Here is a 25,802-nt window from a genome sequence, read left to right on the forward strand (position 1 = left end):
GCATCAGAGAAGCTTTTGAATGCAGGGGGCAAACCAGCAAGGATGGAGTTCCTGCAGTTTCTCTCCTGCTTAGAGAGGGCCTCTGTCACCTCTGGTATAAGACCTCCAGCTCACACCAGCATTATACTTGGCCAATTATCTTATTTAGGTATCTCGTATATATTTAGGTCTTGAAAAAGGTCAACCACAGAGCGTGTCTGGGCAGGGGTTTTTTAAGCTGTAGAGGTGGAAGCTTTTCTTCTAGCATTGTTAGAAAATAATTGCTTGTGAATGTCCAGGGATTTGAATCTACATGTTGGAGCTCTGAAAAGGAGGGCAGGAAGGTTTAAAACATTATTGAAGCAGCTACTGCTGATGTTATACTCGCTGCAGATGCTGAGCAGGGAGCAGGTGGAGCTCACTTGTGGGCATGGCTGCTGCCCCTCACCCACCTGGGGACCCTTGCACTGGGACTCGTCTCCTGGGCAGCTCCTCCTGTGACTGTCTCCAGCACAAACAGCTCCTCTGCCCAAGATTCATGCAAACTGATACATTTTTATTGAAAGTGCAGTGAGGCAGGGATTGTCTGTGTCAGCTGAGCTGTTTTCACTTAAGTATACCTGCTATTTTTCAATTTAAAACTATTTTTGACCTTTGTTTTTGGTTTCCTGCTACTTACAATCTTTTCCTTATGCTTTCTTCCTCTTCTGAATATCTCTTTTTCTCCGTTACTTTATTTTGTTTCTCTCAATTTAACTTTCTTCTTCCTCAGTTCCATGATAAATCATGTAACTTTTTTTAAGCCCCCACTTGTTCCTGTAGTCTTTGGCTTGTAAGTGCTGTTAGCTGTGGAAAGTCCCCTTCCCTAAATATTGTAAGGTCCAGACGTTACTAAATGTGAGCTTTGCCATCTAAAAGTCCATCAGTTACCTGCCAGAGCTCACAGCTTGATTTCTCAGTATGACCAAACTAGGTGGGTCTCTGAATGCAAACCCTGAGTTTTTTGCAAGGAAGATTGCCCCAATGCATGGTATTAGATCAGTCCTTAATGAGATGTTTGTTCTTTCCTCAGCTCTGTTCCAGCTATTCTCTGTGACCCTGGCCAAGTCACTTTATCTCTCTTTGTCTCTGCTTCCATTCATAAAATGGACATAATTGCACTTCTGAAGCTCATGTGGAATTGCGACGATGAATTCCTCCTGCTTGCTTTGCCTTTACCTCATCCCTTTTGTCTGCACAATTGTCAGAGGGGATAAAGCGCCACCGAATCAGGGTTAGCCACAGTTAGCACAAAGCTCCAAGCAGCTGGCCCGGCCTCTCGCCATATCCCAACAGCACTGACAGCAGAGAGCCAGATTTGTTACTGCAGTCCTGTGTGCTTTGAGGAGCTTTCTATGCTCTCTCCAAATAGTGAGAAGAGACGTTTCCAAGGCCGGTGCTCAGGAGTGCACAGTGGCTGCTGAAGGACAAAGGGGTAAAATGGCCCCCTTTGAGGGCTTGCTCCACTGGATCCTTAGCAGAAAACATGGGGCCTTAGGAGAACCAGAAGGAGAGGGAGGGAGGCAAGGTGAACATTCCATTTGTAAAACCCGTCTCTGGTTTTCCTTCCTGTTGGCCAGCCTCTTTCTCTTTACCATCCCCCATTTCGCTCTGTGACAATAATAAAATAAAGGAGTGCAAGCTAAAGGCATCCTTGAGGCTCTAATTGTTACCAAGTAATCCTAACAGCACTTTCTCTCATACCCCTGCCTCTGAATGCTAATATCATTTAATTATTGTGATGTTGCAAGTGAAGGTGCCCACAAACAAATTCAATATGTAATGCCAATTTAACACACACCGAAAGCAAGTGGTGTATTTTGGATTTGTCATCTGATTTATTGCCATTTACCTCACATGCCTCAGAGAGCACCACCTGAGTCAGGAGCAGAGAACCAGCCTTTTGTGTGCAAAGCTTTCTCTTAAATCTACACTTCACAAGATAGCAGCAAGTGACATAAAACATCTGTTTTTAAAATACAGCTGGGAGTGTAGTTTTGAAACACTCTCTCCATCTCAGGCAAGGAATGCAAGGGAGGTATGACTTTTGGTAGACAGATACATATCTCCAGAAGAAAGCACTGCATACAATACAGTTCACACACATAACATATGTCAAAAGGCCTTCAGTGAGAACCCAAACTAGGCAGGGAAGAAAATCCAGCCTGCAAACAGTTTAAATATGTTGGCCAAGTCAACTAAGAAGATCTGCAAGCTTGGGCTTCAGTAGCTGGGGGCACACCTGCCTACCAGATAATAACTTGGGGTGGGGGGGATGTGGGTGTGTTTCAGTTTTTTGTTACCTCCTAATATTACATTTTTCAGTTCCAGTCAGTCAGCCTTGTATTTTGAGGTGAGCAGCACAGTGCCAGGAAGGCATCCCGCCTTGCTGTGCAGTCTGGACACATTCATCATGTTTTCCTACTCTCCCAACCTGTAAAGTCCTTCTTTGAATACTGTGCACTGCTCACCATGCAAGCAGCTCATTATCCCAGGCATTTCAAGACTAATTTATAGGACATTTGGCTAATTTGCATAAGCCATCCAGTACACAGAACATGTCTCCACAATAAAGTAATATGCCAAAATCAGGATTTATGTGAAAACATGAATATGGTTGGGGGTTTGAGGGGGGGGGGACAGGAAGGGACACACACAACATTTTTAAGAAGCTGTCGTTAGCACCAATCTTTAAATGAATACCCCTGACAAAAAGTCACAGAATCCTGCCTCTCCACCTACTGTATGTGAAGCTCCCATATAATTTTCTGCTTTAAATCTTGCTCATCTTTTTATTAAGTAAAATGGGTTTTGATCCTTAAAACAGCCTTGAAATATGAATGCTTGGCGCTGTTGGCTTTGTCTAAAAATGAAGCAAAATCCCCCAAACTGAATCTCAATCGAGGGCTGCACAATCAGCTATCGCTGCGAGGAGCCTCGCGCATCCGCGGCTCTGATTATTACCTTGACACTAGGAACAGGGGGACTTGTAATCCTTGAAACAGCTGACATCTGAAGCACTGATTCTTCCTGTGCTTTGAGTTAGTTGCTCCTTGATCTCTGTGGCTGGCATGCAAGCCTGGCTTTCACTGAAACCTGACCTCGTGGTCCCTTCTTCTGCAGCCCTGTTTGTCTTCTGCCATTCAGAAATGTGCAGCTTCTGTCCTCAGGACTCTGAATTAGAGCTGCACAGGTCAAAGGAGCAAAGAGGAGACTTGTCATTATTGGATCCAATGCCTGCCCTTGATTTAGGTGCCCTTGCATTGGTTTTTTATTTTTTAATAACAATTACTAAATAAGAATGTGGCAAGGTATTTTTTAAGCAAACCTTTCCTCTCCAAGGTGACACTGGCTTTCCGTGTTCTCTAATGCATGACTGCTTCACCCACAGTACAGATGTTTTTGCTCTCTTCCTTGCAAAGCCAGCCTGGGATTTGAAAGTCAAGTTGGTTTCTTTCTTCTCTCTCTAATATGTCTTCTGCCATTATGAGGCCTCTGAAGAGCACATTAAGTCCATATTTACCCCTGTGCAATCTAATTAACTTCCAGAATAACTGTGCAGGTGTAGCAGAGATCTCAGTTTGAAGGCAGCTTTGTTCCACTTATTCTAATTGAAGGAATTGTTTGGCCAGCAGCATTTCTATTAGTAGTAATTCTATTTGAAAAGGAAATAACTTAGTTTTGGGCTGAATTTCTAGGAATAGCAGCTAGAATTGCATGAGCGAATGCATATATATCTGCTTACTTGCAAATAGAGGCTAACTGGAGCTGGAAATCACACGAATAATGAAAATGTAATCCCAGTACCATTGCTACAAATTCATTTCCCACAGCAGAGCTATGGTTTCAAGCACCTATTTCAGTGCTTTATTGTTTTGAAGGTTTCAACAGTTTTGGTTATGCATTTTGGTGCATCACGTAGTCCCAGTTAGGTGAAACCTGCTGGGTATTTAATGTCTAGTTCAGCTTGAACTAGAAGCAAATAGAAGGGAATAATGTGTTGAGGAAGACAAGGACTCTAGATAAAGATTTTTTTCTTTGTGTTCTAGAGTCTGTTACTCTGTTACATGTGTTATTCTAGGTTTTGAGATTAGTATTTTTAATCAGACTGTACTACAGGTTACATGGAACTGACAGCATTATCTTGAATGTAATTATTATGTTCATTAGGAAAAAAATATATGCAGTTTTTTATTTCACTATTTTCCAACTTGAATCCTTTTTTACTATTCTAAGATGTAAGAAGCACATTTTTTCCTCTGGGGATTTACAGTTTCTCTTATTGTTTTGATTACTTGTGAATTATTTGGTAAAAGAACCCAGTAGTGTACAGCATGCAGGTTGGATTTGGTTTTTGACTGATCCCTAATAGCTGAAGTTACTGTGTACAACAAAAACATTTGTAATGCTGTCAGACAGGAACAATCTCTCTTCTGCAACTTGACTCAAATTTGTTATGTGTATAGCTCCGTGAAGTTCACTAGATGTAAATACAGATGAATTATTTAAAAAGTAATAGGAATGAATGAGCTTCCAAACATGTAGTGCTTAATTATTTAAAACCTGTAATGGAATTTCAACCCTCGTGCATACCTCAGATCTCTTGCTGTGCTTGGACAAGTGCCTGAGGTTAACTGGCATGTCCCCACCTCTTAGTCACATCCCCTCCTATAGCACAGGGTGATAAATGTGCCTGGTATGTGTGAAGAACAGCCAATATTCTCAGTCATGCCTAATAGTAAATACACTATTCTTAACTCCATCTTCCTTTCCCTGCTACTGTGTTGCATCCTGCAGTAAGCCATTCCATGTAACAGGATGTGTACGAGTGTGCAATTGTACTGAGCCGCAGAGAACCAAATCCTAAAGTCAGAGTGTGAGCAAAGCACCACTGGATTTCTGATCCCAAAGGGTGGAAAGAGCCCCACAGGGATGCTGCACTTTGGTTTTTTGATGGTGGTGGATCAAGGCTCTGTGTGAGTGACTGTACTGGACATCATACATGTGTGAGAGGACCTGATTCCCATTTCAAAACCCTCATGCTCCAAGTAGGTTAGTCAGATCTGGGAAAGCCTTCTCCCAGTTGTAAGAGGAGGATCAAAGATACACACTGGAAATAAAGAACACAGAAGCCTCCCAGCTTTAGAGATTTGCTTCTTTCCTCCGACAATGGATGGACAGAGAGTCCTGCTGGAGCCATTTCAGAGCCTTAGGTGGGTTCCTGCTGTAATCCACCGTTCTGAGATGCCTGCCTCTATTCACAGACCCGAGCTGGGCAATCAAAGTTAATATCTAAAATTGTGCTATTTGGATCATTTCACTGCCTGCCCTTCTCCTTGTCCAAAGTTACTCAGCAATTTTGTCTTTGCAGAGAATGACTAACGCCAACCTGGCAAGTCCTATCTCAGTGCTGTAGCTATGCAACCTTCCTTGTCCTGCTGCTCTAACTCACTGGATGAGGAGCACTTGACTCAGGATGTGTGTTAAAATAAATGTGAAGGAAAGCTCTTTAAAGAAAAACAAATGCTTTGGTTGCGTTGAACAAATGCACAGTTAGGAGCCTTTGTATGTGATGGCTGCAGGTTTTCATTTGCCTGCCGGATCTCAGCTGGTCTGATGAAGAATACTTTGAGTGGTGCTCTACCTTGTGAGGTTATTGTGAGAAGTAGTTTTGTGGGAAGACCTAGGGGAGAAAAAAGGCTGGAAAAAGCGAGACATAGTTGGTCCTCTTTGAGGAGGCATCTAAGAGGCAGAGCATTCTTGAGAGCCTTGCCGGGTGATGGTTTAAATATGTTGATTTATTTTGTCCTGGTGTGCTGCTTCCACATAGCTGCTTTGTTGTGCATGTCATGCAAGGAGAAAAATCATCTGCATGGTCTTGTAAGTATGAAAGGCTTTGGCATGATTCATTTATATAATATAATCTGTGCAGTCGCAGTGTGCATCATGCACCCAGGCAAGGAAGGAGTGCCATCTACAGTAACACAATGCATTGCTAAAGGGTCCTCTGTGATTGTGTTCTTTACTGAACAGTGAGTCTGATGCCTTCTGCTGTAATGTACCCTCCTTGGTGAGAAATTAATCCTTTGTGCCAAATTCAACTCTCAGTTACATGATTCAAGTTGAAAAAACAACACTGGCTTCAGTGGAGTTATCCCGGATTGATCCCAGGATTACTAAGAATAGATTTGATTTATGTAAATACCTTAGTGTCAGGTATGTTCTAGTGCTAAACACTTTCTAAACAGAGGGGTGAGTAAAACCTTTTCTTCTGAATAGGAATGCCTTACTTATAAAGAAAGAGGTATCAATCAGCAAGGAAGAAGACACATTTTGTATTTCTTGAGAACCAAGAAATGTTTTGGGCCTGAGAAAAGCATCATAGTGGGCAAGCAGGGTGTGTGAAGGCCTGGCCCTCCCTCAGGTGTTGCACATAAGTAAAGCTGGTTGCTGCCCATCACCCTCACAGACATTGGCTCCTGTCAAAGGAAGCCTGGCTTCTCTGCAGGAATGTTCTTAGCAAAACAAGAGAGGCATTAGCAGAAGAAGACGACAAGGAAGTTTTCACACACATTAGTTCACCATATGTTTGGCTCTAGGCTGCAGTTTTAGACCTTTGTAACTCCTCATTTATTATTTTCAAGGTTAAAGTCCTGAAAAATCATGGTTTCAGATAGCTAGGGACCATAATATTCATGGTAAATCCTATCTACCAGAAACAGAGTAATATTTTCATTCCTCTCCTCTCTCCTCTCTGTTTGAAGGATGTGCAGACTGTTACAATCCTTGTGTCTTCTATTCCCTGGCTATTATTTCAGTCTTCCTTGCTCCATATGGGAGTGACCAAGAGTAATTCTAACAGTTGCTCAGAATAATCCTCTTTCCACTGGTGATTTTGTGCTAATTAGGAGGGGGAAGGGGAGCTGGGTCTGTACCAATGGGCTCTGGGTTTCAGCCAGGATCGGTGCCTTGCAGCAAGAGAAAGTAGAGGACTCAGAATGTTTCCTCTGTGTGCGGCAGAGCAATTTCCCTTACTTGGCTTCATCTTCTCCAGCCCCCAACTCCAGAGGAAATGGGAAAATGAATTCCACTCTCCGTGCCCAATCTGCAAGAGATGTGACATGTCTCAGTCCTGTGCTGAAACTGATGTGACACATGTTTCCCTGATCCAGGCAGATTTTGGATCTGGCCCAGGGCTGTTCTAATCAAGTGTGGTTTCCAGAGAGAGGGCTGCTTTTTAAACTGAACGTACTCTGGGATGCAGGGTGGTGTGTACCATTACCAGCAACGAAACCAGCAGTTCTCAAAGTGTGAATCACACGCATTCAAATCTCAAACAGCTTTGACTCCCTTCAGAGTTCTGTAGCCTAAAACCCAGCAATGCCTCTCTTGGGAAGTTTTGTGGGGTTTTTTTCATCTATTTTTACTAATGGTCAAGTCAATCTTTCCCTAATCAAGTCAGTCTTTCCCTTACATTATTTTTTCAAGTCAGTGGCTGATGCAGTCCCTCTAGGATTTTTATGTGTTTGGGAAGTGGGGAAACTTGCAGGGAATCTGTGTCAGGTAGACTGTGAGACCCAGCCAGTTCTGCTGCAGCCTGTGCTATGGCTATGTGTATATTACAGCACCTAGTGTAGTGGGCCATGGCCTGCAAAAATTATTGCATGATAAAGATTACCATGCAATAATAAAAATTGAAGATCCCAGATCTATATAGATAGGGGGGAAACAAGCACACACATATAAAAATATATATAAATATTTCAAAGTACCCAGAGACTGGAATTCTGTAAGCTTCTGGCTTGTACAGGCATAAATCAGAAGAAACAGTGTGCCAGTCTGAGAGAGTTATGCCACTGTAAAACGGCAGTAGGTGTGAGGAAGAAATTTGTCTTAGAACCCTTCATTACAGATAAATAAAGATTTCCTGAGGTTTCAGATTGCATTCCTGCTTCCTATTCTATGAACTAATGAAATTTCAAATCTGGATTACAGTACTCTTCTCTAGACCAGTAATATTACATTTAACTCTGAGTGATTTAATGACTGTTCAGTGGTGATTTTGGTTTCAGGTGAACTGGTATAGGCCTCCAGCAATGCCTTAGGCTAAAAGCATCATATGTTAGCAAAAAACATTAACCTGCCCCTCAAACCTCCTCATTATTACACTTATAGTTCTGTCAACCAATCTATGAGCAACTGGAGTTGTAACAGAGGGGGTTTATTGTTATTTTTATATTCTCTTGAATATTAAAAAGAAAATATATGGGGAAAAATACATATAAGATATTACTAGATATAAATTCTAGCCAGATGAATAATTTTCCACCTCACAATGTCTGCCATATTATCAGAATAAAGTTTTGATCAGAAAACAAGAGGAGTGAGCATATTTATTCAGATACTGAATAAAAAAGTGAATTAATTAGAGAACGTAAATCTTCATCTGAAGTTATCTGTAGATTTGGTCACATGAGATTCCTAAGGGTGCAGATTTCTCATTTGGAAGGATTTTGGTCAATCACTGAGATACTGATTGAGCCTAGTGAAGTGCCCCTTTCATTTTTACTCTTTAGCTTTTCTTTGCTTAACAGCATCTATATTTCTCAAAAGAATTTGGTAGAAGAATTTGCAGTGTCAGTTGCTCCCTTTCTTTTCCCAGTTGCTGGGGCTGGATGCAGGGAGTGCTGCAATGCCTAGTGCATACAGGCTCTTTCTCACGGCACTTGTTGTTCAGCTGCTCTGCAAAAGAAACCTTCTGGGGTAGATGTTTGGTCCAGTTCTTGAAGGGAGTAGCCCCTGTGTAGGGGTGAGGACTTCCTGGCATGACAGAAGTGCTGGCCCTGTTGTCAGCCTGGGCACTGGTGGGACTCTGCAGCTTGGCCATCCCAAGGATGGAGAAGCTGCTCTCCTGCCTCCTGTAGCTGAACATGTGGGAATGTAGATTATAAAGAAAGTTCTCTAAGGACATGGAGGTGAATGTCCTCCTGAGGAAAGAAATGCATTTCCACTCTCTGAGGAAGAGAAAGGAGGGTATTTCCTAGTGCAACCTTCCTCTGCTGCCCCAATGAGACAAAAGGGCCTGGACATTCTGAGGAAGTGTTTCTAAGACCTAAAAATGTTTTTCCAGGTGATTTCTTTCTTATGACGTCCTGAATATTCAAAGCCAACATTTCTTGTCCAGTTCTCAAGGTGTTTGCAATGTTTCCCCACTGCTGATACTTTGCACAACTTCAGTGCAGCAGTTTGCTGAATTCATTTGTGTCATCTTTAGGAAGAAGTGAGGCTCCTCTTGGGGAACTAACAGCTTAAGGATCTTAAAGCAAAAACTCCTGTTATGGAAAGGCACAGGCTGTAGTTCACCAAGACTCCCAGCTTCACCTACTCAGTGTAGTTCTTGTTTCTGACTCCTGAGTTGTTTCCCACCATCATCTCAGGAGCAGGGGAATTTGGGAATGCACATCATGAGAATTGCTGGCCTGGAAATCAAGAGTTGAACATCAAGGAGACCAATGCCTACACAATCCAAATAAGACTGCTTGACTGACTAGTTTGCACCACTGCTCTGCCAAAGCTGGCTTCTCATGCTGCCATCCATGAGCTAAGGGCCATGAGGAGCATGGTGGAGACACTCAATTGATTCCACAGATCCCTCAAATTATGCTCACAGGGAAGATGGCTACAGACACAGTTGAATGGTCTCCTGTCAGACTAGGTAAAGTCTGGAAGAGGAACTGTTTTTTGGCCTTTCTGTGTGATGAGACTTGATGAGAGTTCAAGATCTGAGTGTAGGACTTGGTGGCTTGAGCTGTGGTTTGCTCTGCCCTGCAGACTCTTGCTTGCTCAAAGGCCAGTGCACTTGGTGTGGGATGAGGTTTCCCAGGCATGGGAAACCCATGGAATGCCCTTTTGGAAAGGGCATTCAGACTGGGGTGTTCTTTATATGTTTCTGAAATACGAGTCTTGGTGAGACAGACTGTCTGACCTACTGAGGGCATTTAACCCCCAGCTCTCCTGCTCTTATCCTCCATTTATCTTATGCATCACATTAGTTTTATTTTGGACTTCTGTCACTGCTGCAGTGGTGGACTTAGCCAGTACTGAAACAGCCATTCAGACATGCTCTTTAATAAGCTTTTGTGTAGTATCCCTGTAGCCTTACATTAAAGATTTTAGATTTAAATGCAGTTATTGTCGCATTCTGTTATTTTAGCCAGGAACGTTTCTGGGGAGAAGAACTTCCCACTTGGCAAACCCCACCTCACACTACATTCATTTTCCCTGAAAGTTTCACCCACCATATTTTGGGCTTCACCAGTGGTTTTAGATCCAAAGTTCCTTCCGTGGTTTCAAAGCCTCAGACTGAAGGTGAAAACACAGAGCTCAGCTGTTTATATACAAAATCAAATATGTAGCCACTCTGATGAAACAAGACCCAACCTGGATTTCCACTGGGCATTAGCATAACTCACATTCATTCTTTTTGATTGGGAACATTGAAAAGCCCCCCAACACAAAGGAACCCAATGTTTTAAATGTTTTAAATACCACAGATGACAACTGCAATGATTCAAAAAATGGAATCAATTTATCATTAGCCATTAATTACCAAATAACTCTATTTTCTCCTTATGCTTCATGTAGCTTAGACTTTTACATAATTAGGATGAAAAATGGAGACAGAGTGAGTCTTGAATTTAAATGACATAAAGTCAGTATTCACTCAGAAAACTGGTAAAGATTTTTGAAAGGACAAGATGTTTCGGAGGGGAACATCAGGGAAAGAAAAAACAATCAGGCAGGCAAGCTTTGGTATCTTTTTAACAGAGAGAAACTTGTCACAGGACACTTTTTAAGTTGTAGGCAACTGCAGTGTTCTGTTTTGTCAACTGTTTTTACACAAAGCTCCAAACATTGTAAAAATCTGTTTTCCTTCACACCTAGTATCGCTATGAGCTATATTGTAACCACATTCACAGTGTGTTGGAGCCTGCCTCAGGGTTCCTTCGCAGCAGGTTTCAGCTGGAATGATTCTTTTTGTTTTTTATAATAATCGCTCCATTCAAATGGAACAATCAGTATAAAAAAATTATCACAAGCCATCTTGGATAGAAAAATCTTGCCACAATAAACATGCTGAATGTTTTACAATAAGACATCAAGCATGGTGATCGAGGCTGGATAACTGCTTAGAGTCACACTTAGGATTATGCCTGTTACAGTATTGTTTGACATTTGGTAGTGAAAGAGCATCAATTCCCAGTCATGACAGCTGAGGCAGAGACTTAGTCATAGTTGTCTTCAAAGCAGACACTGTGAACTGCCCTCCCCCTTCAGGGACAGCCCGCATGCCTGCGGGGGACCTCCAGACAGAGGGCTCAGCGCCATGGGGCAGCACACGGCGGCTGCAGTGCTGGACATGCACACCCTGCACACCCTGCTCAGGCACTGGCGGTGCCCCGGGCTACCCAGTCCATCTCGGGAGGGAGCCTGAACGTGGGCGTTTTGGAGGAGGATCAAGTAGAGAAATGTGGGACACGCTAGTGAGCGACAGCAGCTTCTGGCAAGGCTGCACCCACTCTATCTCTTGGCGCTGGGTGCTGGCAGCTGAGTACCTTTTGTGATAACTCAATTAGCTGTGAAAAAAGCACAACAGCATTAGGATATTACGCTGATTATTGCTTACCTCTCAAAGGAGTTTGTAATTTTCTGTCATCTCTGGGTAGAACACATTACCCCCCTCTTCCTCACTCTGACCCCATTCTTCTGAGCATGGCCGTGTCCTTCTGCAGATCTCCACCTGCCTACCTTCTCAACCGGCATGGCAGTGTGCCTACCTTGCTCTTCTTCATATTTGTCTTTTTCTGAGTCAGGAAATGCTAAAAGAGGACTTTAATGCCTTGGAACAATCTTTGTGTCAAACAATAGGTGTGTGTGCTAAGAACTGAGCTGTGCCCTCAGAGCCCAGTGGGGGCTTGGCTCCTGAGGGGCTGTTCCCGGCCGGGTTACCCTCAGAGGGTGAGCAGAGGAGGAGGTGAAGATTGATACAGACCCAAACTGAAGTTTGCAGGAGGTCTCAGTCCGACCCAGAGCTCCACTGGGGCCACAGCTTCTCCCTGCTTACAGGTGTTGGATACATTAATGCTTGAGGTACAGCTCTTGTCACAAGGTTTCTCTGTTCTTAATCAGGCAACAGACTGCAGAAACAGGGCCATTTGCAGGATTAGCATTGCAGGTGGGATCTATGAGGGGATTACCTTTTAGGTGAACTGTTCTGAAGAGAAGCCTTGTTGATGGAAAATGGAGAAAAGAAGGGAGGGTGCAGATAGCCACAATGCCCCATAATCTTGGGGAGCTGTTGAGGACAGCAGAGGAGAGGTTTCACACTCCTTTAGTGACAGTTAGGTACACAGACCTGTAGGATGCACAGATCTAGGTTTCTTTCCTTCTCATTGACTGACTTTTCCCCTAGTGTCCTGCTGGGAGTGCTCACAGCCTTGCAAGGGGGCCTGGGTGTCCGTGCTGTAGCGGCTGCTGGGTGTTCAGCAAAGGGTATGACTGTGCTGTGTGTTAGAACACTAGTTGTGACTCATTTGGCTGTGTACTGGAAACCTCTGTATGTGTGTTTCTAGCCACTTGCTGATTTCTAGACTTTTGCTGTGTCCAATGTTTTGCAGACTTAAAAACACTCGAGCCCTTGCTGAAAAACATATGGCTGGTGTGTTGGGTTCTCACTGGGCTGCAAAGCAGGAGGATGTGCAGGGGAGAGGCATTGTGTCTTCACCTTGTGGCTTTTGGGATTGGGTGGGAGCCTCTGCCTCCATGCCTCGCACATCCTGGCTGGGTTGCAGTACTGGAAACTTCAGGGAACTTCCCAGATCCTTCCAGGACCAGTCTGGGCTAAAAGGAAAGGCAACCCGGGCCAGAACAGGATATAGGAAATGTGCAGTGGTGTTTGTGAAGTCAGAACATATGGCTGAATGTATATAAAGAGACACCACAGTGAGAAAAGGAAGCAGGAACTACTCAGCAAAGTCGAATACATGGATGTTATGCCAAGAAGTGAGTCTTTGATAATCTTCAGCATCTGTTCAGCATCTTTGATAAACGCCTGGTCCTCAGATGTGATTCAGCCCCTCCTCGTGCAAGATGTACACGTACCCCAGTGACGTTGTCCTGGGCAAGGAGAGGAGCTTAGTCAGTCGCCCTCTGGTTCTGGAGAAGCTGAAAATGGCATGTCTTTGCCCTAGTAACCACTTTCTGTCCTCTTGCTAAGCTTTACCATGGAGCTGAAAGTCATCCAAAGCATTGTGTAAGAGGCACAGGGTCTCTTTTATTGCGGCAGGCTTTTTTCCATTGCTACTCGTTCCTGGTTTCTCTAGGGCTGATGTAAATACCTCTGCAAAAAGGTTTTGCCAAGTGTATTTCTTAATGAAGTAGTGCCATTATTAGATGCTATTTTATTCTTCAAAGGTTAGTGGTGGACTGCACCGATGTGTGAACTTTGTGCCTGCATTTGACAGCCAGTTGATTTAAGTATTAATTACCTATGCCCAAAGTCCAAGTGCAGCCCTTTCAGGCACAGCAGGATCCTGTGTTGTGCCTGCGAGGCAGCCTCCTAGCCATGTCTGGACTCCACTTTGGATGTTTCAATCAAAATAAAGATATGGATGCCAACAGGAATGGCTTTATTCCCGCTCTCTGTGTTACAGGCATATGAGCGTTACAGGATCCCTCAGTCCTGGCTTCCTCATGTTCCCATATCGGGCATGAGTTGTGTTTCTGCTGATGCAGTGTCTTCTGAGTTGTCTCCTGGTGTACATTGCTGTGTGTTTCACAGGAAAGCGGATAAATGATACCAAGACATTGAGCTTATAAGTAGCACACTGGCAACCCGCCACCAAAATATAAATACATTAAATGTACTGAAGGAATGTTCATTCTGTTGTTTAGCCTTGGATATGCCCCAGTTAGGTAAATTTAATCTTCTTGAGGGTTGTTGCGTTACAGCTGAATGAGATAGGCCATTATCTTATTACTGATCTTTCTGTCATTCAGGATTCATGTTCTGGCATTCATGGTGTGAAATGTGCTTGCTCCAGAGCAGTCCTAGAAGTGTTTTCCCAGGGAGATGAAGATGCATAGGGGATCTGCTAGCACCTTGCAAGTTTTGACCCTCTGTCTTGGAAATGTTCATGCTCATTGCCAGTGACACCACTACTGGTCCAGCCTCCTGTTGGTAGAAATGTACAAAATGGTGGCTTTGCCTATGTTTGTTAGGAAATGTCTGTAACTCAGTCTCACAGCATTTATTTTTTTCCCGGGTATTTCTTCTGCAGTTCCTTCCAAAATCCTTGTCTGTGCCTCTGCTGCTGTCGAGGTTGAGTATAAAGCTCTTGATGACTCCAGGGTGAGCAGGGGCCAGTGTTAAGCAGCAGACCCAAAGCCGATGGATTGCATTAATGAGGAGGCTCTTCATTGTTTTCCACTGGTGCTGGGTCAGGCCCTCCAAATGTGGTCCTACAGTATTAACGCTTGTGACTAATCCCACTGAAGCCCAGGGAGATACTCCCACGTGTAAGCACTACCAAATCCAGTGTGCATTGTTAACAAGCACTCTGCAACAGTTCAGCTCTTCTCTTGGTTGTGCAATGAAGGGAAGAGGCAGAAAAAGGCAAGGAAAGGGACTACATAAGCAGAGAAATTCTGAGCTGGTTGTGAAGAATAGTGGTGTTCTGTAAAGAATACAATTACTTATAAAAATAAGACATCAGTTGTATGTTCTACAGATAAGAAAATGTTATTTTATTGAATGGAGAGATATATATGTTTCACCTATCACATCTGAACTAATCAGTGTAGGCTTTTAGAAGAAATATGTAATTACTCTGAGCATGTCATTAGTTAGATGTAAAATGAATGATATTGCTCCATTTTATTACCTCTAGTGATATAGCCATTTGTATCATAAATTCATTGACCTCATCTTAAATGATCAATTCTCTAAGACAGACTTGACTCATTAATTCTTAAGTGACATTTTTTTTCTCCTCCAGTAATTTCTTCATTGTTGTAGAGACTGTTTTTCTGCCTTTTAGTATGGTATTGTGAGGTGTCATATTACCTGCACATTACCTGCATATGAGTCCCACATTTTTATACCTTTTATCTTAACTAAGCAGCACAGACTGATTGCTTATGTAAATAAAAAGAATGAGAGAAAAAAAGCAAAAGAAAACTATGAAATACATGAATGAAGAAGATGGACATTTTTCACTGATGTTGTAGCTTCAACACTTTGAGATATTGCATGAAATCAATGAGATATTTATTGAATATTTGGTCTATGCAGGATATTCAGAGGAATAGATTTGCTGCCTTTGATTTCTCTGGCTTTAATTAATTTTATCTAGTGATAAAATATAGAGAAGGGTATGTGATCAATATGTGAGGCAGGCGTGCTCCAGAGTTTCTTGTTCCTTAGTGAGTTATTGAAAACTGGAGAAATCAGTAGAGAATTTGTAAGCAGGATTTCTAAATATTTTACCAAGGAAGAGAAAATATTTGTTTAGCCAGGAGAGACACAGGAGCCCACTGGAGATAAACAAATCAATACAGCAATAGTACAGTGAAGTGTTTCAGTGAATTTTACAAATGCTAACTAATAAAATTAAATTATTAGAGAAGATGCCACCATCTTTTTGGAGCTGTATTTTTCTTTCAGTCCCTTTAATTAAGGTCATGGATGAGGCTCTTCCTAGAAAGATAAGGAAGCTGAGTTTACTCTCTCGTATTTCTCAGGCACTTCTTTGGCAGCGGGCTTACAAGGTGGTTTACTTCTTTGTCCCAAAGGAAAGGCAAGTCTTTGCTGCAGCTGCACCTGAAGTCTTGCTCCATTTTTTACTGCAGTCACCTCTGAGGCCACTCTCCTCCTTGTCTTTCCACTGCAAATAGATCGTGATGGGCCAGGGTGGGCTTCATCCCACCCCAGCCTGCCTCAGGAGTTGCCTGGGAGCTCCTAGTGCCTCTTTGTACAGCTCCTGGGGTACATGTGGAGACCCTCGGCATCTACACCAGCCCTTGGGGCAAGAGCAGACTCTGCAAGTAGCAGGAGGAGTGTGGTTAAGTATATCCTGATTCCATACATGCAAAATAGCATTTTGTGGCTACAGCAGTGAGAAATGACTTTAAGGTAAATTCAGCAGCTCCACTGAGTTAAATAGTGTCCTATTACCTCCTGGTGTAGGCTCACAAATTCCCCTTTTGTCTGCTTTGAAAACAGTGGCAAGCCAATAATTTCCAGGAGATTGATTATAGGATGGTTCCATCATGTGTGCTGACTTGCCAGGTGGGTGGCAGAACCCACACCCATGCCAAATATGCGGGATGGTTCAGTGCCCACTGCTGTGTGTTTGCACTGTTTGCAGCACAAGCTCCAGGGCTGTCTGTGATGGCCACTGAGCCTTCCTGTGGGGAACAGACGGAGAGCTGATACCTGAAAAAATCCAGGAGCTGTTGGAAGTGGGATTGCCCCCTCTGCCCTGCTTGCTGCACTCCTGCTTTCCCATCTGCCCCACTCTTGGGGGGATGCATGCACCATGGCAGTGCAGGCATTTATCTCAACAGTTCTGTTCTTTTTGTCCACATATTTTGGGATGTGACACCATCATTGTGTGTTCAGTGCAAGGCTGGACTTGCTTGCACTGGGAAATTTCCTTTCTTGCAATGGGGCACCATGCTGGAAAGACACCCTGGCTGATGCCACATGCACCAAGCAGCACCAGGACTTCCTCTGCTTTATCTCATGGGGCACAGTGACTGTATGTCCAAGCTAAAAATCTGGGTCCTGCATTCCCAGACTTCAGGGTTGACTTAGGAGTTGCTACTTCTCAATTAATTATTTAGCTTGATTTAAATGTTGGGATAAAAGAGAGGGAGTGTATGCATGTGTATGTGAATGGGGAGGGGAGCAGGAGGGAAACATGCAGCAACCTGAGAGGATAGCCAAAATGTCCAGGAGTTAAATGGGCTAATGGCCATAGCATATAGCATGTATGTATATACATTAAAGATATATTACTGAAAACTCAAGAATGTCGCCACTGTTTATATTAAAGGAAAGCTGAGAGTTAAATGAGATGGGTAATCAGATGCCCAGCATATGTTGTTTTGAATTGTTTATATGGCCAATAGTTATTAAAATTAATTATCCTTTTAATGCAGTCTTTTCACAATCATAGTCTTCTTTGGGGTTTTTAGGGTATTTTTTTCCTTTGTACAAAAGATAGAGTAATTTCAAAACAAGCTGATACGGGCTATTTGGAAAAGGCAGAACAAACAATACCAGGATATACTATGACATGGTCATAGGCTTAACATGCTGATAGAAAGCCCCAAAAATCACTGTCAGTGGAGTATTTTGAGAACTAATGTAAATGACAAAAAATGGGGGGGGTTTGTGTGTGTAAAATTCTGTCAAAAAAGTGAGGCACTGAAAAATCTGACATCTGTTTATCTGTTTATAGCTATGGCAAGATTACTCATATTAATTCTTGTTTAAAATGCCATATGAAGGAAAGGCATTTGTGCAAACAAGAGTCATATTTGAATTGTAGATCATGTCTTCACCATCTGTGAGAGCTGTTGGTGTTGCAAAATTAATGTGTTAATGAAATCACAATAATTTCTCTCAAGTAATGCATTCTGAAGCCTAGAATGACTATTTTTTGAACTTTGGTTTCTAGTGGTTTACAACTGGGAAAACCTTTCACAGCTTAATTAGTTCTGCAGCCTTATTTTTAAAAAAAATTGGCTGTGCCTTCACCACACCAATAGCAACATAAAAAAGGATTAAATGGAAAGCAGAGAAACAAAACAAAATTGAGTCTGCAATGCAAACTTTTTGCCATAGTATTTGAGAAGTTGCTAAACAGGTCCTTGCTTGCCAAGAAGTTTTACTCAAAGTGACTTGTACACAAAAGTGGGCAAACGACTCAGAAAATAATTCCAGCTTGCTGAAACATCACAAATTTGGTCTATTTGAACCTTACACAAATATCCTGACTTTTTCCAAGTTTCTCCTTGGAATGAAGGGCAAAGAATCGATGCTTTTTGCTTTGTGATGCCATTTTGAAATATCACACTCTTTCCAACTTATTATTTGATACCCTTAGTAGAATACTAAATGTTACTGTGTGCTGCAGTTTAGCAGAAAATGGTTTGCATTCATTTCCAGCAATTTTCTGAGTCCTTTTACAGTTCTCACACTCCTTGTGTAGTGTGGCATCTCAGATGGCACAGGCGTGCTTAGATTACCACCAAAGAGTAATCACAGCCATACTCATATGGACTTTGCATACTTACATATGTGTGTTACAACAGTTTATGCCAGCTGAGGATTCTTCTCTGTGCTATGGGTTTAAGATGTATAATACATCATATAAGGTAGAACTGAGATCATACGAGCCAGAAAAGGGAGTGGCATTCAGTTCATTAATATGTTGGAGAAAAAAAAAAAAGTGCCATTTTCTCAAATATAACTTCTTTTTCTCCTGTTAGAAAAATAATGTATTTAGCAACAGATTAATTACTTTAAAAATAACACTATGAAGAGAAGATTGCTTTTCTTACCTGATTTGATTTTATTACTGTGTTGTAGGTATGTGACTGGTGTAAGCACATAAGACACACAAAAGAGTATCTGGATTTTGGGGACGGGGAAAGAAGGCTTCAGTTCTGCAGTGCAAAATGTCTCAATCAGTACAAAATGGACATTTTCTACAAAGAGACACAGGCCAATCTTCCAGCTGGACTGTGCAGTACATTACATCCTCCAGTCGAAAATAAAGCAGAAGGCACTGGGGTGCAGCTGCTGACTCCAGATTCTTGGAATATACCGCTAGCAGATGCTCGGAGAAAAGCCCCATCCCCAGCGTCTGCAGCTGGCCAAATTCAAGGCCCTGGACCATCAGCGTCTACCACTGCCTCTCCGTCTGACACTGCCAACTGCTCTGTCACTAAAATCCCCACGCCAGTTCCCAAACCTATTCCCATCAGTGAGAATCCAAATATTCCACCGGTTTCTGTCCAGCCACCTGCTAGCATTGTGCCTCCAATTGGTGTCCCACCTCGCAGTCCTCCCATGGTGATGACAAACCGTGGGCCAGTTCCTCTGCCCATATTCATGGAGCAGCAAATTATGCAGCAAATCCGTCCACCATTCATTCGTGGGCCACCTCACCATGCCTCAAATCCTAACAGCCCTCTGTCAAATCCAATGATTCCTGGCATTGGTCCCCCACCAGGTGGTCCCAGAAATATGGGTCCCACCTCTAGCCCCATGCACAGGCCAATGCTTTCCCCCCATATCCATCCCCCCACAACTCCTACCATGCCTGGGAATCCTCCCGGCTTGTTGCCGCCTCCCCCTCCCGGAGCTCCTTTGCCCAGTCTCCCCTTCCCCCCTGTCAGCATGATGCCAAATGGCCCTATGCCTATGCCACAGATGATGAACTTTGGATTGCCATCCCTTGCCCCACTGGTGCCGCCCCCAACTCTACTAGTGCCATATCCTGTCATAGTCCCTTTGCCCGTTCCCATCCCCATTCCCATCCCCATCCCTCACATCAATGACTCCAAACCCCCCAATGGCTTCTCCAGCAACGGCGAAAGCTTCATTCCGAGTACCTCCAGTGAGACGCCTGGGGCAAAGCCAACCAATAGCTCTTCATCCCCTCGAGAGTCAAAGCAAGGATCGTCCAAATCCTCTGACTCATCACCGAGCTGCTCAGGCCAGTCCCTTAATCAAGCTAAAATGCTTCAGGAGCACAGTAAAAATGAAGTTGTTGATTTGACTGTCAGACCTAGTAGTCCAGTGAACAGTAAATTTGGTTTCCCCAGTGTGCTGCAGGGTCCACAGGACGGTGTGATAGACCTAACCGTAGGCCACCGGTCTAGGCTGCACAATGTCATCCACAGGGCCCTACACGCCCAAGTGAAAGTGGAACGTGAACCTAACAGTGTTGTAAATTTGGCTTTTGGTAGCTCAGACAAAAGGAACTGCAGTGACTGCAGGGACAACTGCAGCCCAGTTGACTCAAAAACATTACCGTGCAGTGACGGAGCTCACTGCTGTCCCGTCTCCTTGGCCTCTGGCACGCCGGGACTGGAAGCTGGCGCAGCGGTGTGCAACGTCATTGTGAATGGCACAAAGAGCACAGAGGGTTCCAAGAACCCGGAGCCGCCCCAGGAGCCGAAAAAGCCCCAGCCCCCGGAGGAGCTGGCAGTGAGCGAGCTGGAGTCCGTGAAGGAGAACAACTGTGCGTCAAACTGCCACCTTGAGGGAGAGGCGGGCAAGAAGACTGGGGAAGAGCCCCTGGCTGGGGGAGACAAACAGGACCCCAACCTTAACAATCCAGCAGATGAGGACCACGCATATGCTTTGAGGATGCTGCCCAAGACAGGTTGCGTGATCCAGCCTGTGCCAAAACCAGCAGAAAAGACTGCTATTGCGCCGTGCATTATCTCAACGCCAATACTCAGCACAGGGCCAGAGGATCTGGAGCCACCATTGAAAAGGAGGTGTCTCCGAATTCGAAATCAGAATAAGTAAAGGTTTGTGTAATCACTACTGCCTTCTGTGTGAATAGAATTCAGTATTTTCAGGTATGAGGTCAAACTCATGTGTATGTGGCCTTTATGAAATAGAAAGATACAAACTCCAATTTATGAGCACTTTCAGAAAACTATTGGTATTTGTGTTTTAGTATTGTTTGTTGTTGTATTGCATCTGTACTTGTCAGTACTCCATTCATCAGCAGCCTCATTACACTTTTCCTCACAGAACATATCGTAATGATTCTGGCTGTGAAGTTACTGTGCTGTGTATGTTGAAGCCAGTGGTTTTCTGCCTAGAATATGGTACAGGTCTGGGCCATTAATGTGCTTACCTGTTCTTGAGGTAACTCAAGCCTTCACGATGATTGAAATTGCCCTGCAGCACAGCATGGAGCCAGATTACCCAGCAAATTCCTCCTAGGTCAGAGCCAATGGACTTAGCAAATAGCTGCCTCCAAGCACCTTACTTTGGTCTGCCTCCAGACTGTACCCTGGCTTTCCACTGAGCTGTTCTCTAGAGATTGAACTGCTCTCCGTGAGCTTTCCTTTCCCATGTATTGGTGCTTAGGTTCTGCCTGCTGTTTGGGACCTGCCCACTATAGCTTATTGCAGCAAAACTTCTGCCGTGGGGCTTTACTGCCTTCCCTGAGGTATTTGCCTTTGGTGCAAGTCTCCCATCTTAGAAAAGCAGCTGAGATTTGTCCCAGCCCTGTGCTTGGTATATGTTTGTGGCTCCTGGCAGTGCTGCAAAGCAAGGCAGAGATGTGGGTAACTCCACCAAGCTCCATGCCTTGTCCAAAGACGATGCTCCATATGCACAAACCTCTCATCCTCCATTTCCAATTTCCAGGCTACTGAATCCCTCTGATAGCATAGCATCTTTATAAAACTTGTAGTTTAGTGTGTGTCTGATGCCTCAAACCTGTGAGTGAGAAACTGTCTAACAAATCTTCCCTGTCTAACCATCCAAGAACAGCTCTGGCAGTCACTCTGGTCCCACCTGGGCTGGGACAGAAGCCCCTCCACAGCTACACACCCCACACTCAATCAATCAGACCAGTTTTCCTCACTGGCTCAACCCCAGGTTTTCCATAGCAGAGTTCTCAGAAATCCCAGTCCTTAAAATAATTTCATCGTGGTGCAATAAATAGCAAAACAACAGCTCGAGGTTATGCCTTTGAGTAGGGATCCAGAACAAAGGAACCGCTGGGCTTTTTTGCCGTTTATATCCTCACAGTCTAAGCACAGGAAAGTCTGGTGGTTGTTGGGAGTGAGCGTCTGGTCACCCTGTGTCCTTTTTTTATGGAAAGGATCAGTGCCCATTCCCATCCTCTTGCCTGATGCTCAGGCTTGGGCTCCTGCCTCCCCAGAGCTCAACCTGCAGCTGGCACTGCAGCTGCACACTGAGCTACCTGCACTGAATATATTCCTTAACAAAACTAATGTAATGGAATTTATTTAGATGCACAAGCATGGAGAAGTTCTTTTAGGAAAAGGGGAAATGGTGGGTGTTGCAAGAAATCTGTTCAGCAGTAAAATACTGATGGTTTGCCGGATGTGGCTTGGTGACATGCCAGATTTCATTACAATCCGTGGAATATTCTGTAGCCTCCAGTAAATCCCTGTCCCTGGTAGCACAAATAGTGACTGCAGTGGCGTTTGGCACCTACAGCCACAGATAGCAGCAGCAGCAGGCTGTGTAATCTGGGCCATTGCAGTATCTCCCTGCTCTATCAGTGTGGGCTAATTGCACCATCAAAGATATATATTGTAGTCAGGACTCCCTCCTCAGCTGTTAACACTGCATTCCCTGTGCTGGTTGCAGGGCTGGAAACATTACTTCTCTTGATCACCAACAGCATTTATTTACTTTCTTTGGTGGAACACAGCCATTATTCTTTGCTCTCAGCATGCTGTCACGTTTAAAAGATACACTAATAGGAAGAGAGGACAACTATCACATTCTTGGACTAGTAATCAGCATATACAGTAACTTAGAAGTCAAATGAGAAATCAAGATCTTTACACCTTCATAGGTCCTATTAGTGAGGATCCCCCTACGCACCCCTGAGGTATGGAATGTATGTCCCTCAGCAGTGATATCTTTGTTGCAAACCCCAGTGTTACCTTTAGAGCTTGAAAAATTCCCTTCATAAATGTTTGCATGCTTCTACCTAGGGGTAGGGATTTGATCTAGCGAGAAGGCTGCTATTTGGCTGTATCCTTTTTATTACATTTTAGGAAAGCCATGGTTTTTCACCCTTACTTTCCCACCTCGTTGAAGCTCCTCATAGCTGCTTATTTAAAGACAATGCTAGAAGACTTGCACATTTATTTGCTTACTCTATAGTCAAAGACAGGCTGGTTCTTAGCATCTATTTCTGCTTTCCTGGACCATCCGGACTGCAGCAATGCAGCCTCTTCAAGGTCCCAGTCCCAAGAGGATTTTAGTATTGTTCAAAGCCAGAGCTTAAACCCTCAGAAAGTTCTGGCTTCACCGAGTTGTGTATTTTTGCCTGTTGACATGATTATTCATTATATGACTTTATGGGTAGCATTTGAGAGAGAAAGTGGGCAAACTGAACAAGCCGCATTGGAAAGACAAGGATTCAGTTACTGTCCTCAGCCCTTTGTGTTCTCTAAATGTCAATAACTGCCACTGTGATTATCCTCAGGAATTACCATTTTCCCTTTCATCCTGAGTTTTACATATTTCTTTGCCTCAGTGTAAGGGTTGTCTTACAGGAAAGTTTTCAGGTTGCCAGGCAAGATTAATCTGACCCAATATAGACATTTGTAACAAAGATGAAGCTGATCTAATAGTCTAAACTCCCTTTAAAATCAACTTAGAGAAGCAGGTACTTGAACGAGACAGCTGAGCTCATCCCAGAGTCAACAACTAAGACAGCGGAGATGAATTGTGCCCTAGGAGTGCCTATTTCTGCCTTCAGTGAGGGAAACTTAGGGTGACTGGCACAGACATAGATGTCCACATAGATGCTGGAAGTTAAGAAGCCCAACCTAGGTGTCTGCCATAACTATGGGGCTTGTGCAGTGGCATAGCACAGTGTGGTGAGGATTATTAGTTTGTGTTCATCCCCTTGTTCCTCCAGAAAAAGAAAAGAAGTAGATCTGGGAGACCAAGATCCTTATGTGCTCCAAGGGAAAGAGGATACTCCAAATACTCTGCAGAAGTAAACAGCATGGTAACCATCTCATTCCAGTGGGTACCTCAGTGAAAAGCGGGTGGGTTTTGAGCGTCTCAAGGCACGCACAAGCGATTTGTGCAGTTCTGATGATTGATTTGAGGTGAGGACTCTGTGGTTTCATGCAGAGCCCTTCTTTTGCTATTTCAGCATTGCTGGTCATAGCCAGTCTGGAGAGACCAAAAGGGCTCTGCCTTAGATTTCTTCCCTCCCTGCCTTTGAGGACTGAGCAGGGCTCAGAGTCTGTCTGGCCCATGGGTTACTTTCTCCTGCCGAGGCCTCGGGAAGCAGGGAGATAAAACCCTTCTCCTTCTACAGTCCAGTTGTGGGGAGAGGATACCTTAAGAGAGATTCCAGCCTCATAGAAATTCTAGTGAATTACAAGGAGAATAGAAGCTGCACTAACAAATATATTGATTTGGGCCCTTGGAGGTTTGTATTGATAGCACTGGCCACATTTAACTGGGAAAAAATAAGTCCAGCCCATTGTCTTTTTCTCTCTTGCTTCTCACCTACCCAAATTGGAAAATCTGAACATATTGCCCTAATGTGCAACTTTTCCTGGATTTTATTTCGCATCCAACTGTGTGTCAAGAAGGAAATTAGCCAAATATTTTTACGCTAGTGTTCTGGACAGACAGATTGAATTCATGTGACAGCAACAACGACTCTCTAAAAAGGAATCAGTGCAAGCATGACCTTTTCGGGCAAGTTGCCAGTCTCTGGATTATTTAATGTACCAATTACTTGATTATTGGAAGTGCTAATCAGCAACACAATCCTTGATGTTAAAGTTTAGTTTCTCCATCAGGACATAGACTGTCAAGCTGTTCTAGCTTGATGCAATTTGAAAAACTATCAAAAGATGTCTCAGTGCCAAAGTCCTGCGATGATAAAGGAATGAAGCTAGGAAGAATATTCTGTTGAGTGTTATATTTTCGAGTTTGAGCAATGTGAGTTTCTAAAATTAGCAGTGTTAGTGTTGCCTGCCTACATGCTTTATGCCCTGGCGGGATCAGTTTTAACCCTCTAGCTTTGATGTCAACATTTCCTAAAGCAAAGAAATTAAAACACTGAGGTCTGCTTGGATTTAACATAATAGTTATGTTGAACTAAATGAGAAAATGAAGTGGCACATGCTAAACTCACAACTAGCTTCTGGGTGTGCATATGTGTGTACGTGTAGAGTAATCCTGTGCTGGGGACAGAGGGGTCAGGAAAGGAAGGAGTTTTTCCACTTGTGACGGCAGAATTTCTTCCAGAAGTAGTGGAAATAGTAGGTGTATGGTCATGGAGAGCCAACCTGTATGTCCCAGGCTCAGCATGTGCTGAGTGAAAGGCCCAAACCTTCAGCTGTCTAGTCCATGCATTGTACTTTTAAAAATATACAGCATGCAGAGCACTCAGTTCAGAGCAGAAGTAATATATATCCCACTTTGAGCTCCTCTGCCCATAATGGTCCAGCACAAGATTTCCTGCTCTGGTCTGGATTCCTGAGGCAAGGGGCATAGCTATTAACCTCGTTTTTTTTTAGCCTAAGAGGTTTTATCTCTCCCTTGTCACTGTGGTGTCTATCTACCAGCAACTTTCTTAATTCTGCCCAGCTTGCTATGATCAGGGAAAAATTTGACCTCAAAGATATACTTGAAAACAGTTTTTCTATATTTGAACACATTTCTATGCTAGTCATCTCTGTTGACACGGTAGTACAGGCCAGAGCCTTAGCTAATTTTAACTGGATATAGTTCCACTGATGCCAAACTAATTTAAATCAGCAGAGTAATTGGACTAATATATTTCACACCTACTCTTCTGCTTCAGAAGTTTTCCTTCACCTGACTTCTTACGAGCCTACGGAAATTTTCCATTTGTCCAAAGGGGGAGAGGAGAGACTTTTAACACCACAAAGCCTTAAATACATTTGCTTGGAACTGAAGCTTTGCCCTTGAGAGCTGCCTGACT

At 43.6% G+C, this 25,802-nt stretch overlaps 1 protein-coding gene across 2 annotated transcripts in view; it reads left to right on the forward strand.

Moving 5' to 3' along the window:
• SOBP (sine oculis binding protein homolog) overlaps positions 1 to 25,802 on the forward strand; it is a 111,824-nt gene that overhangs the window by 78,810 nt on the left and 7,212 nt on the right. For both annotated transcript variants that reach the window (XM_066315215.1, XM_066315214.1), the window contains one exon: positions 18,677 to 20,631. In XM_066315215.1, the coding sequence (XP_066171312.1) occupies positions 18,677 to 20,629 (1,953 nt within the window). In that variant the 3' untranslated portion in view covers positions 20,630 to 20,631. The remainder of the gene's footprint in view (positions 1 to 18,676; positions 20,632 to 25,802) is intronic.

This window comes from Sylvia atricapilla, chromosome 3 (assembly GCF_009819655.1).
Source record: "Sylvia atricapilla isolate bSylAtr1 chromosome 3, bSylAtr1.pri, whole genome shotgun sequence".
Taxonomy (NCBI): domain Eukaryota; kingdom Metazoa; phylum Chordata; class Aves; order Passeriformes; family Sylviidae; genus Sylvia; species Sylvia atricapilla.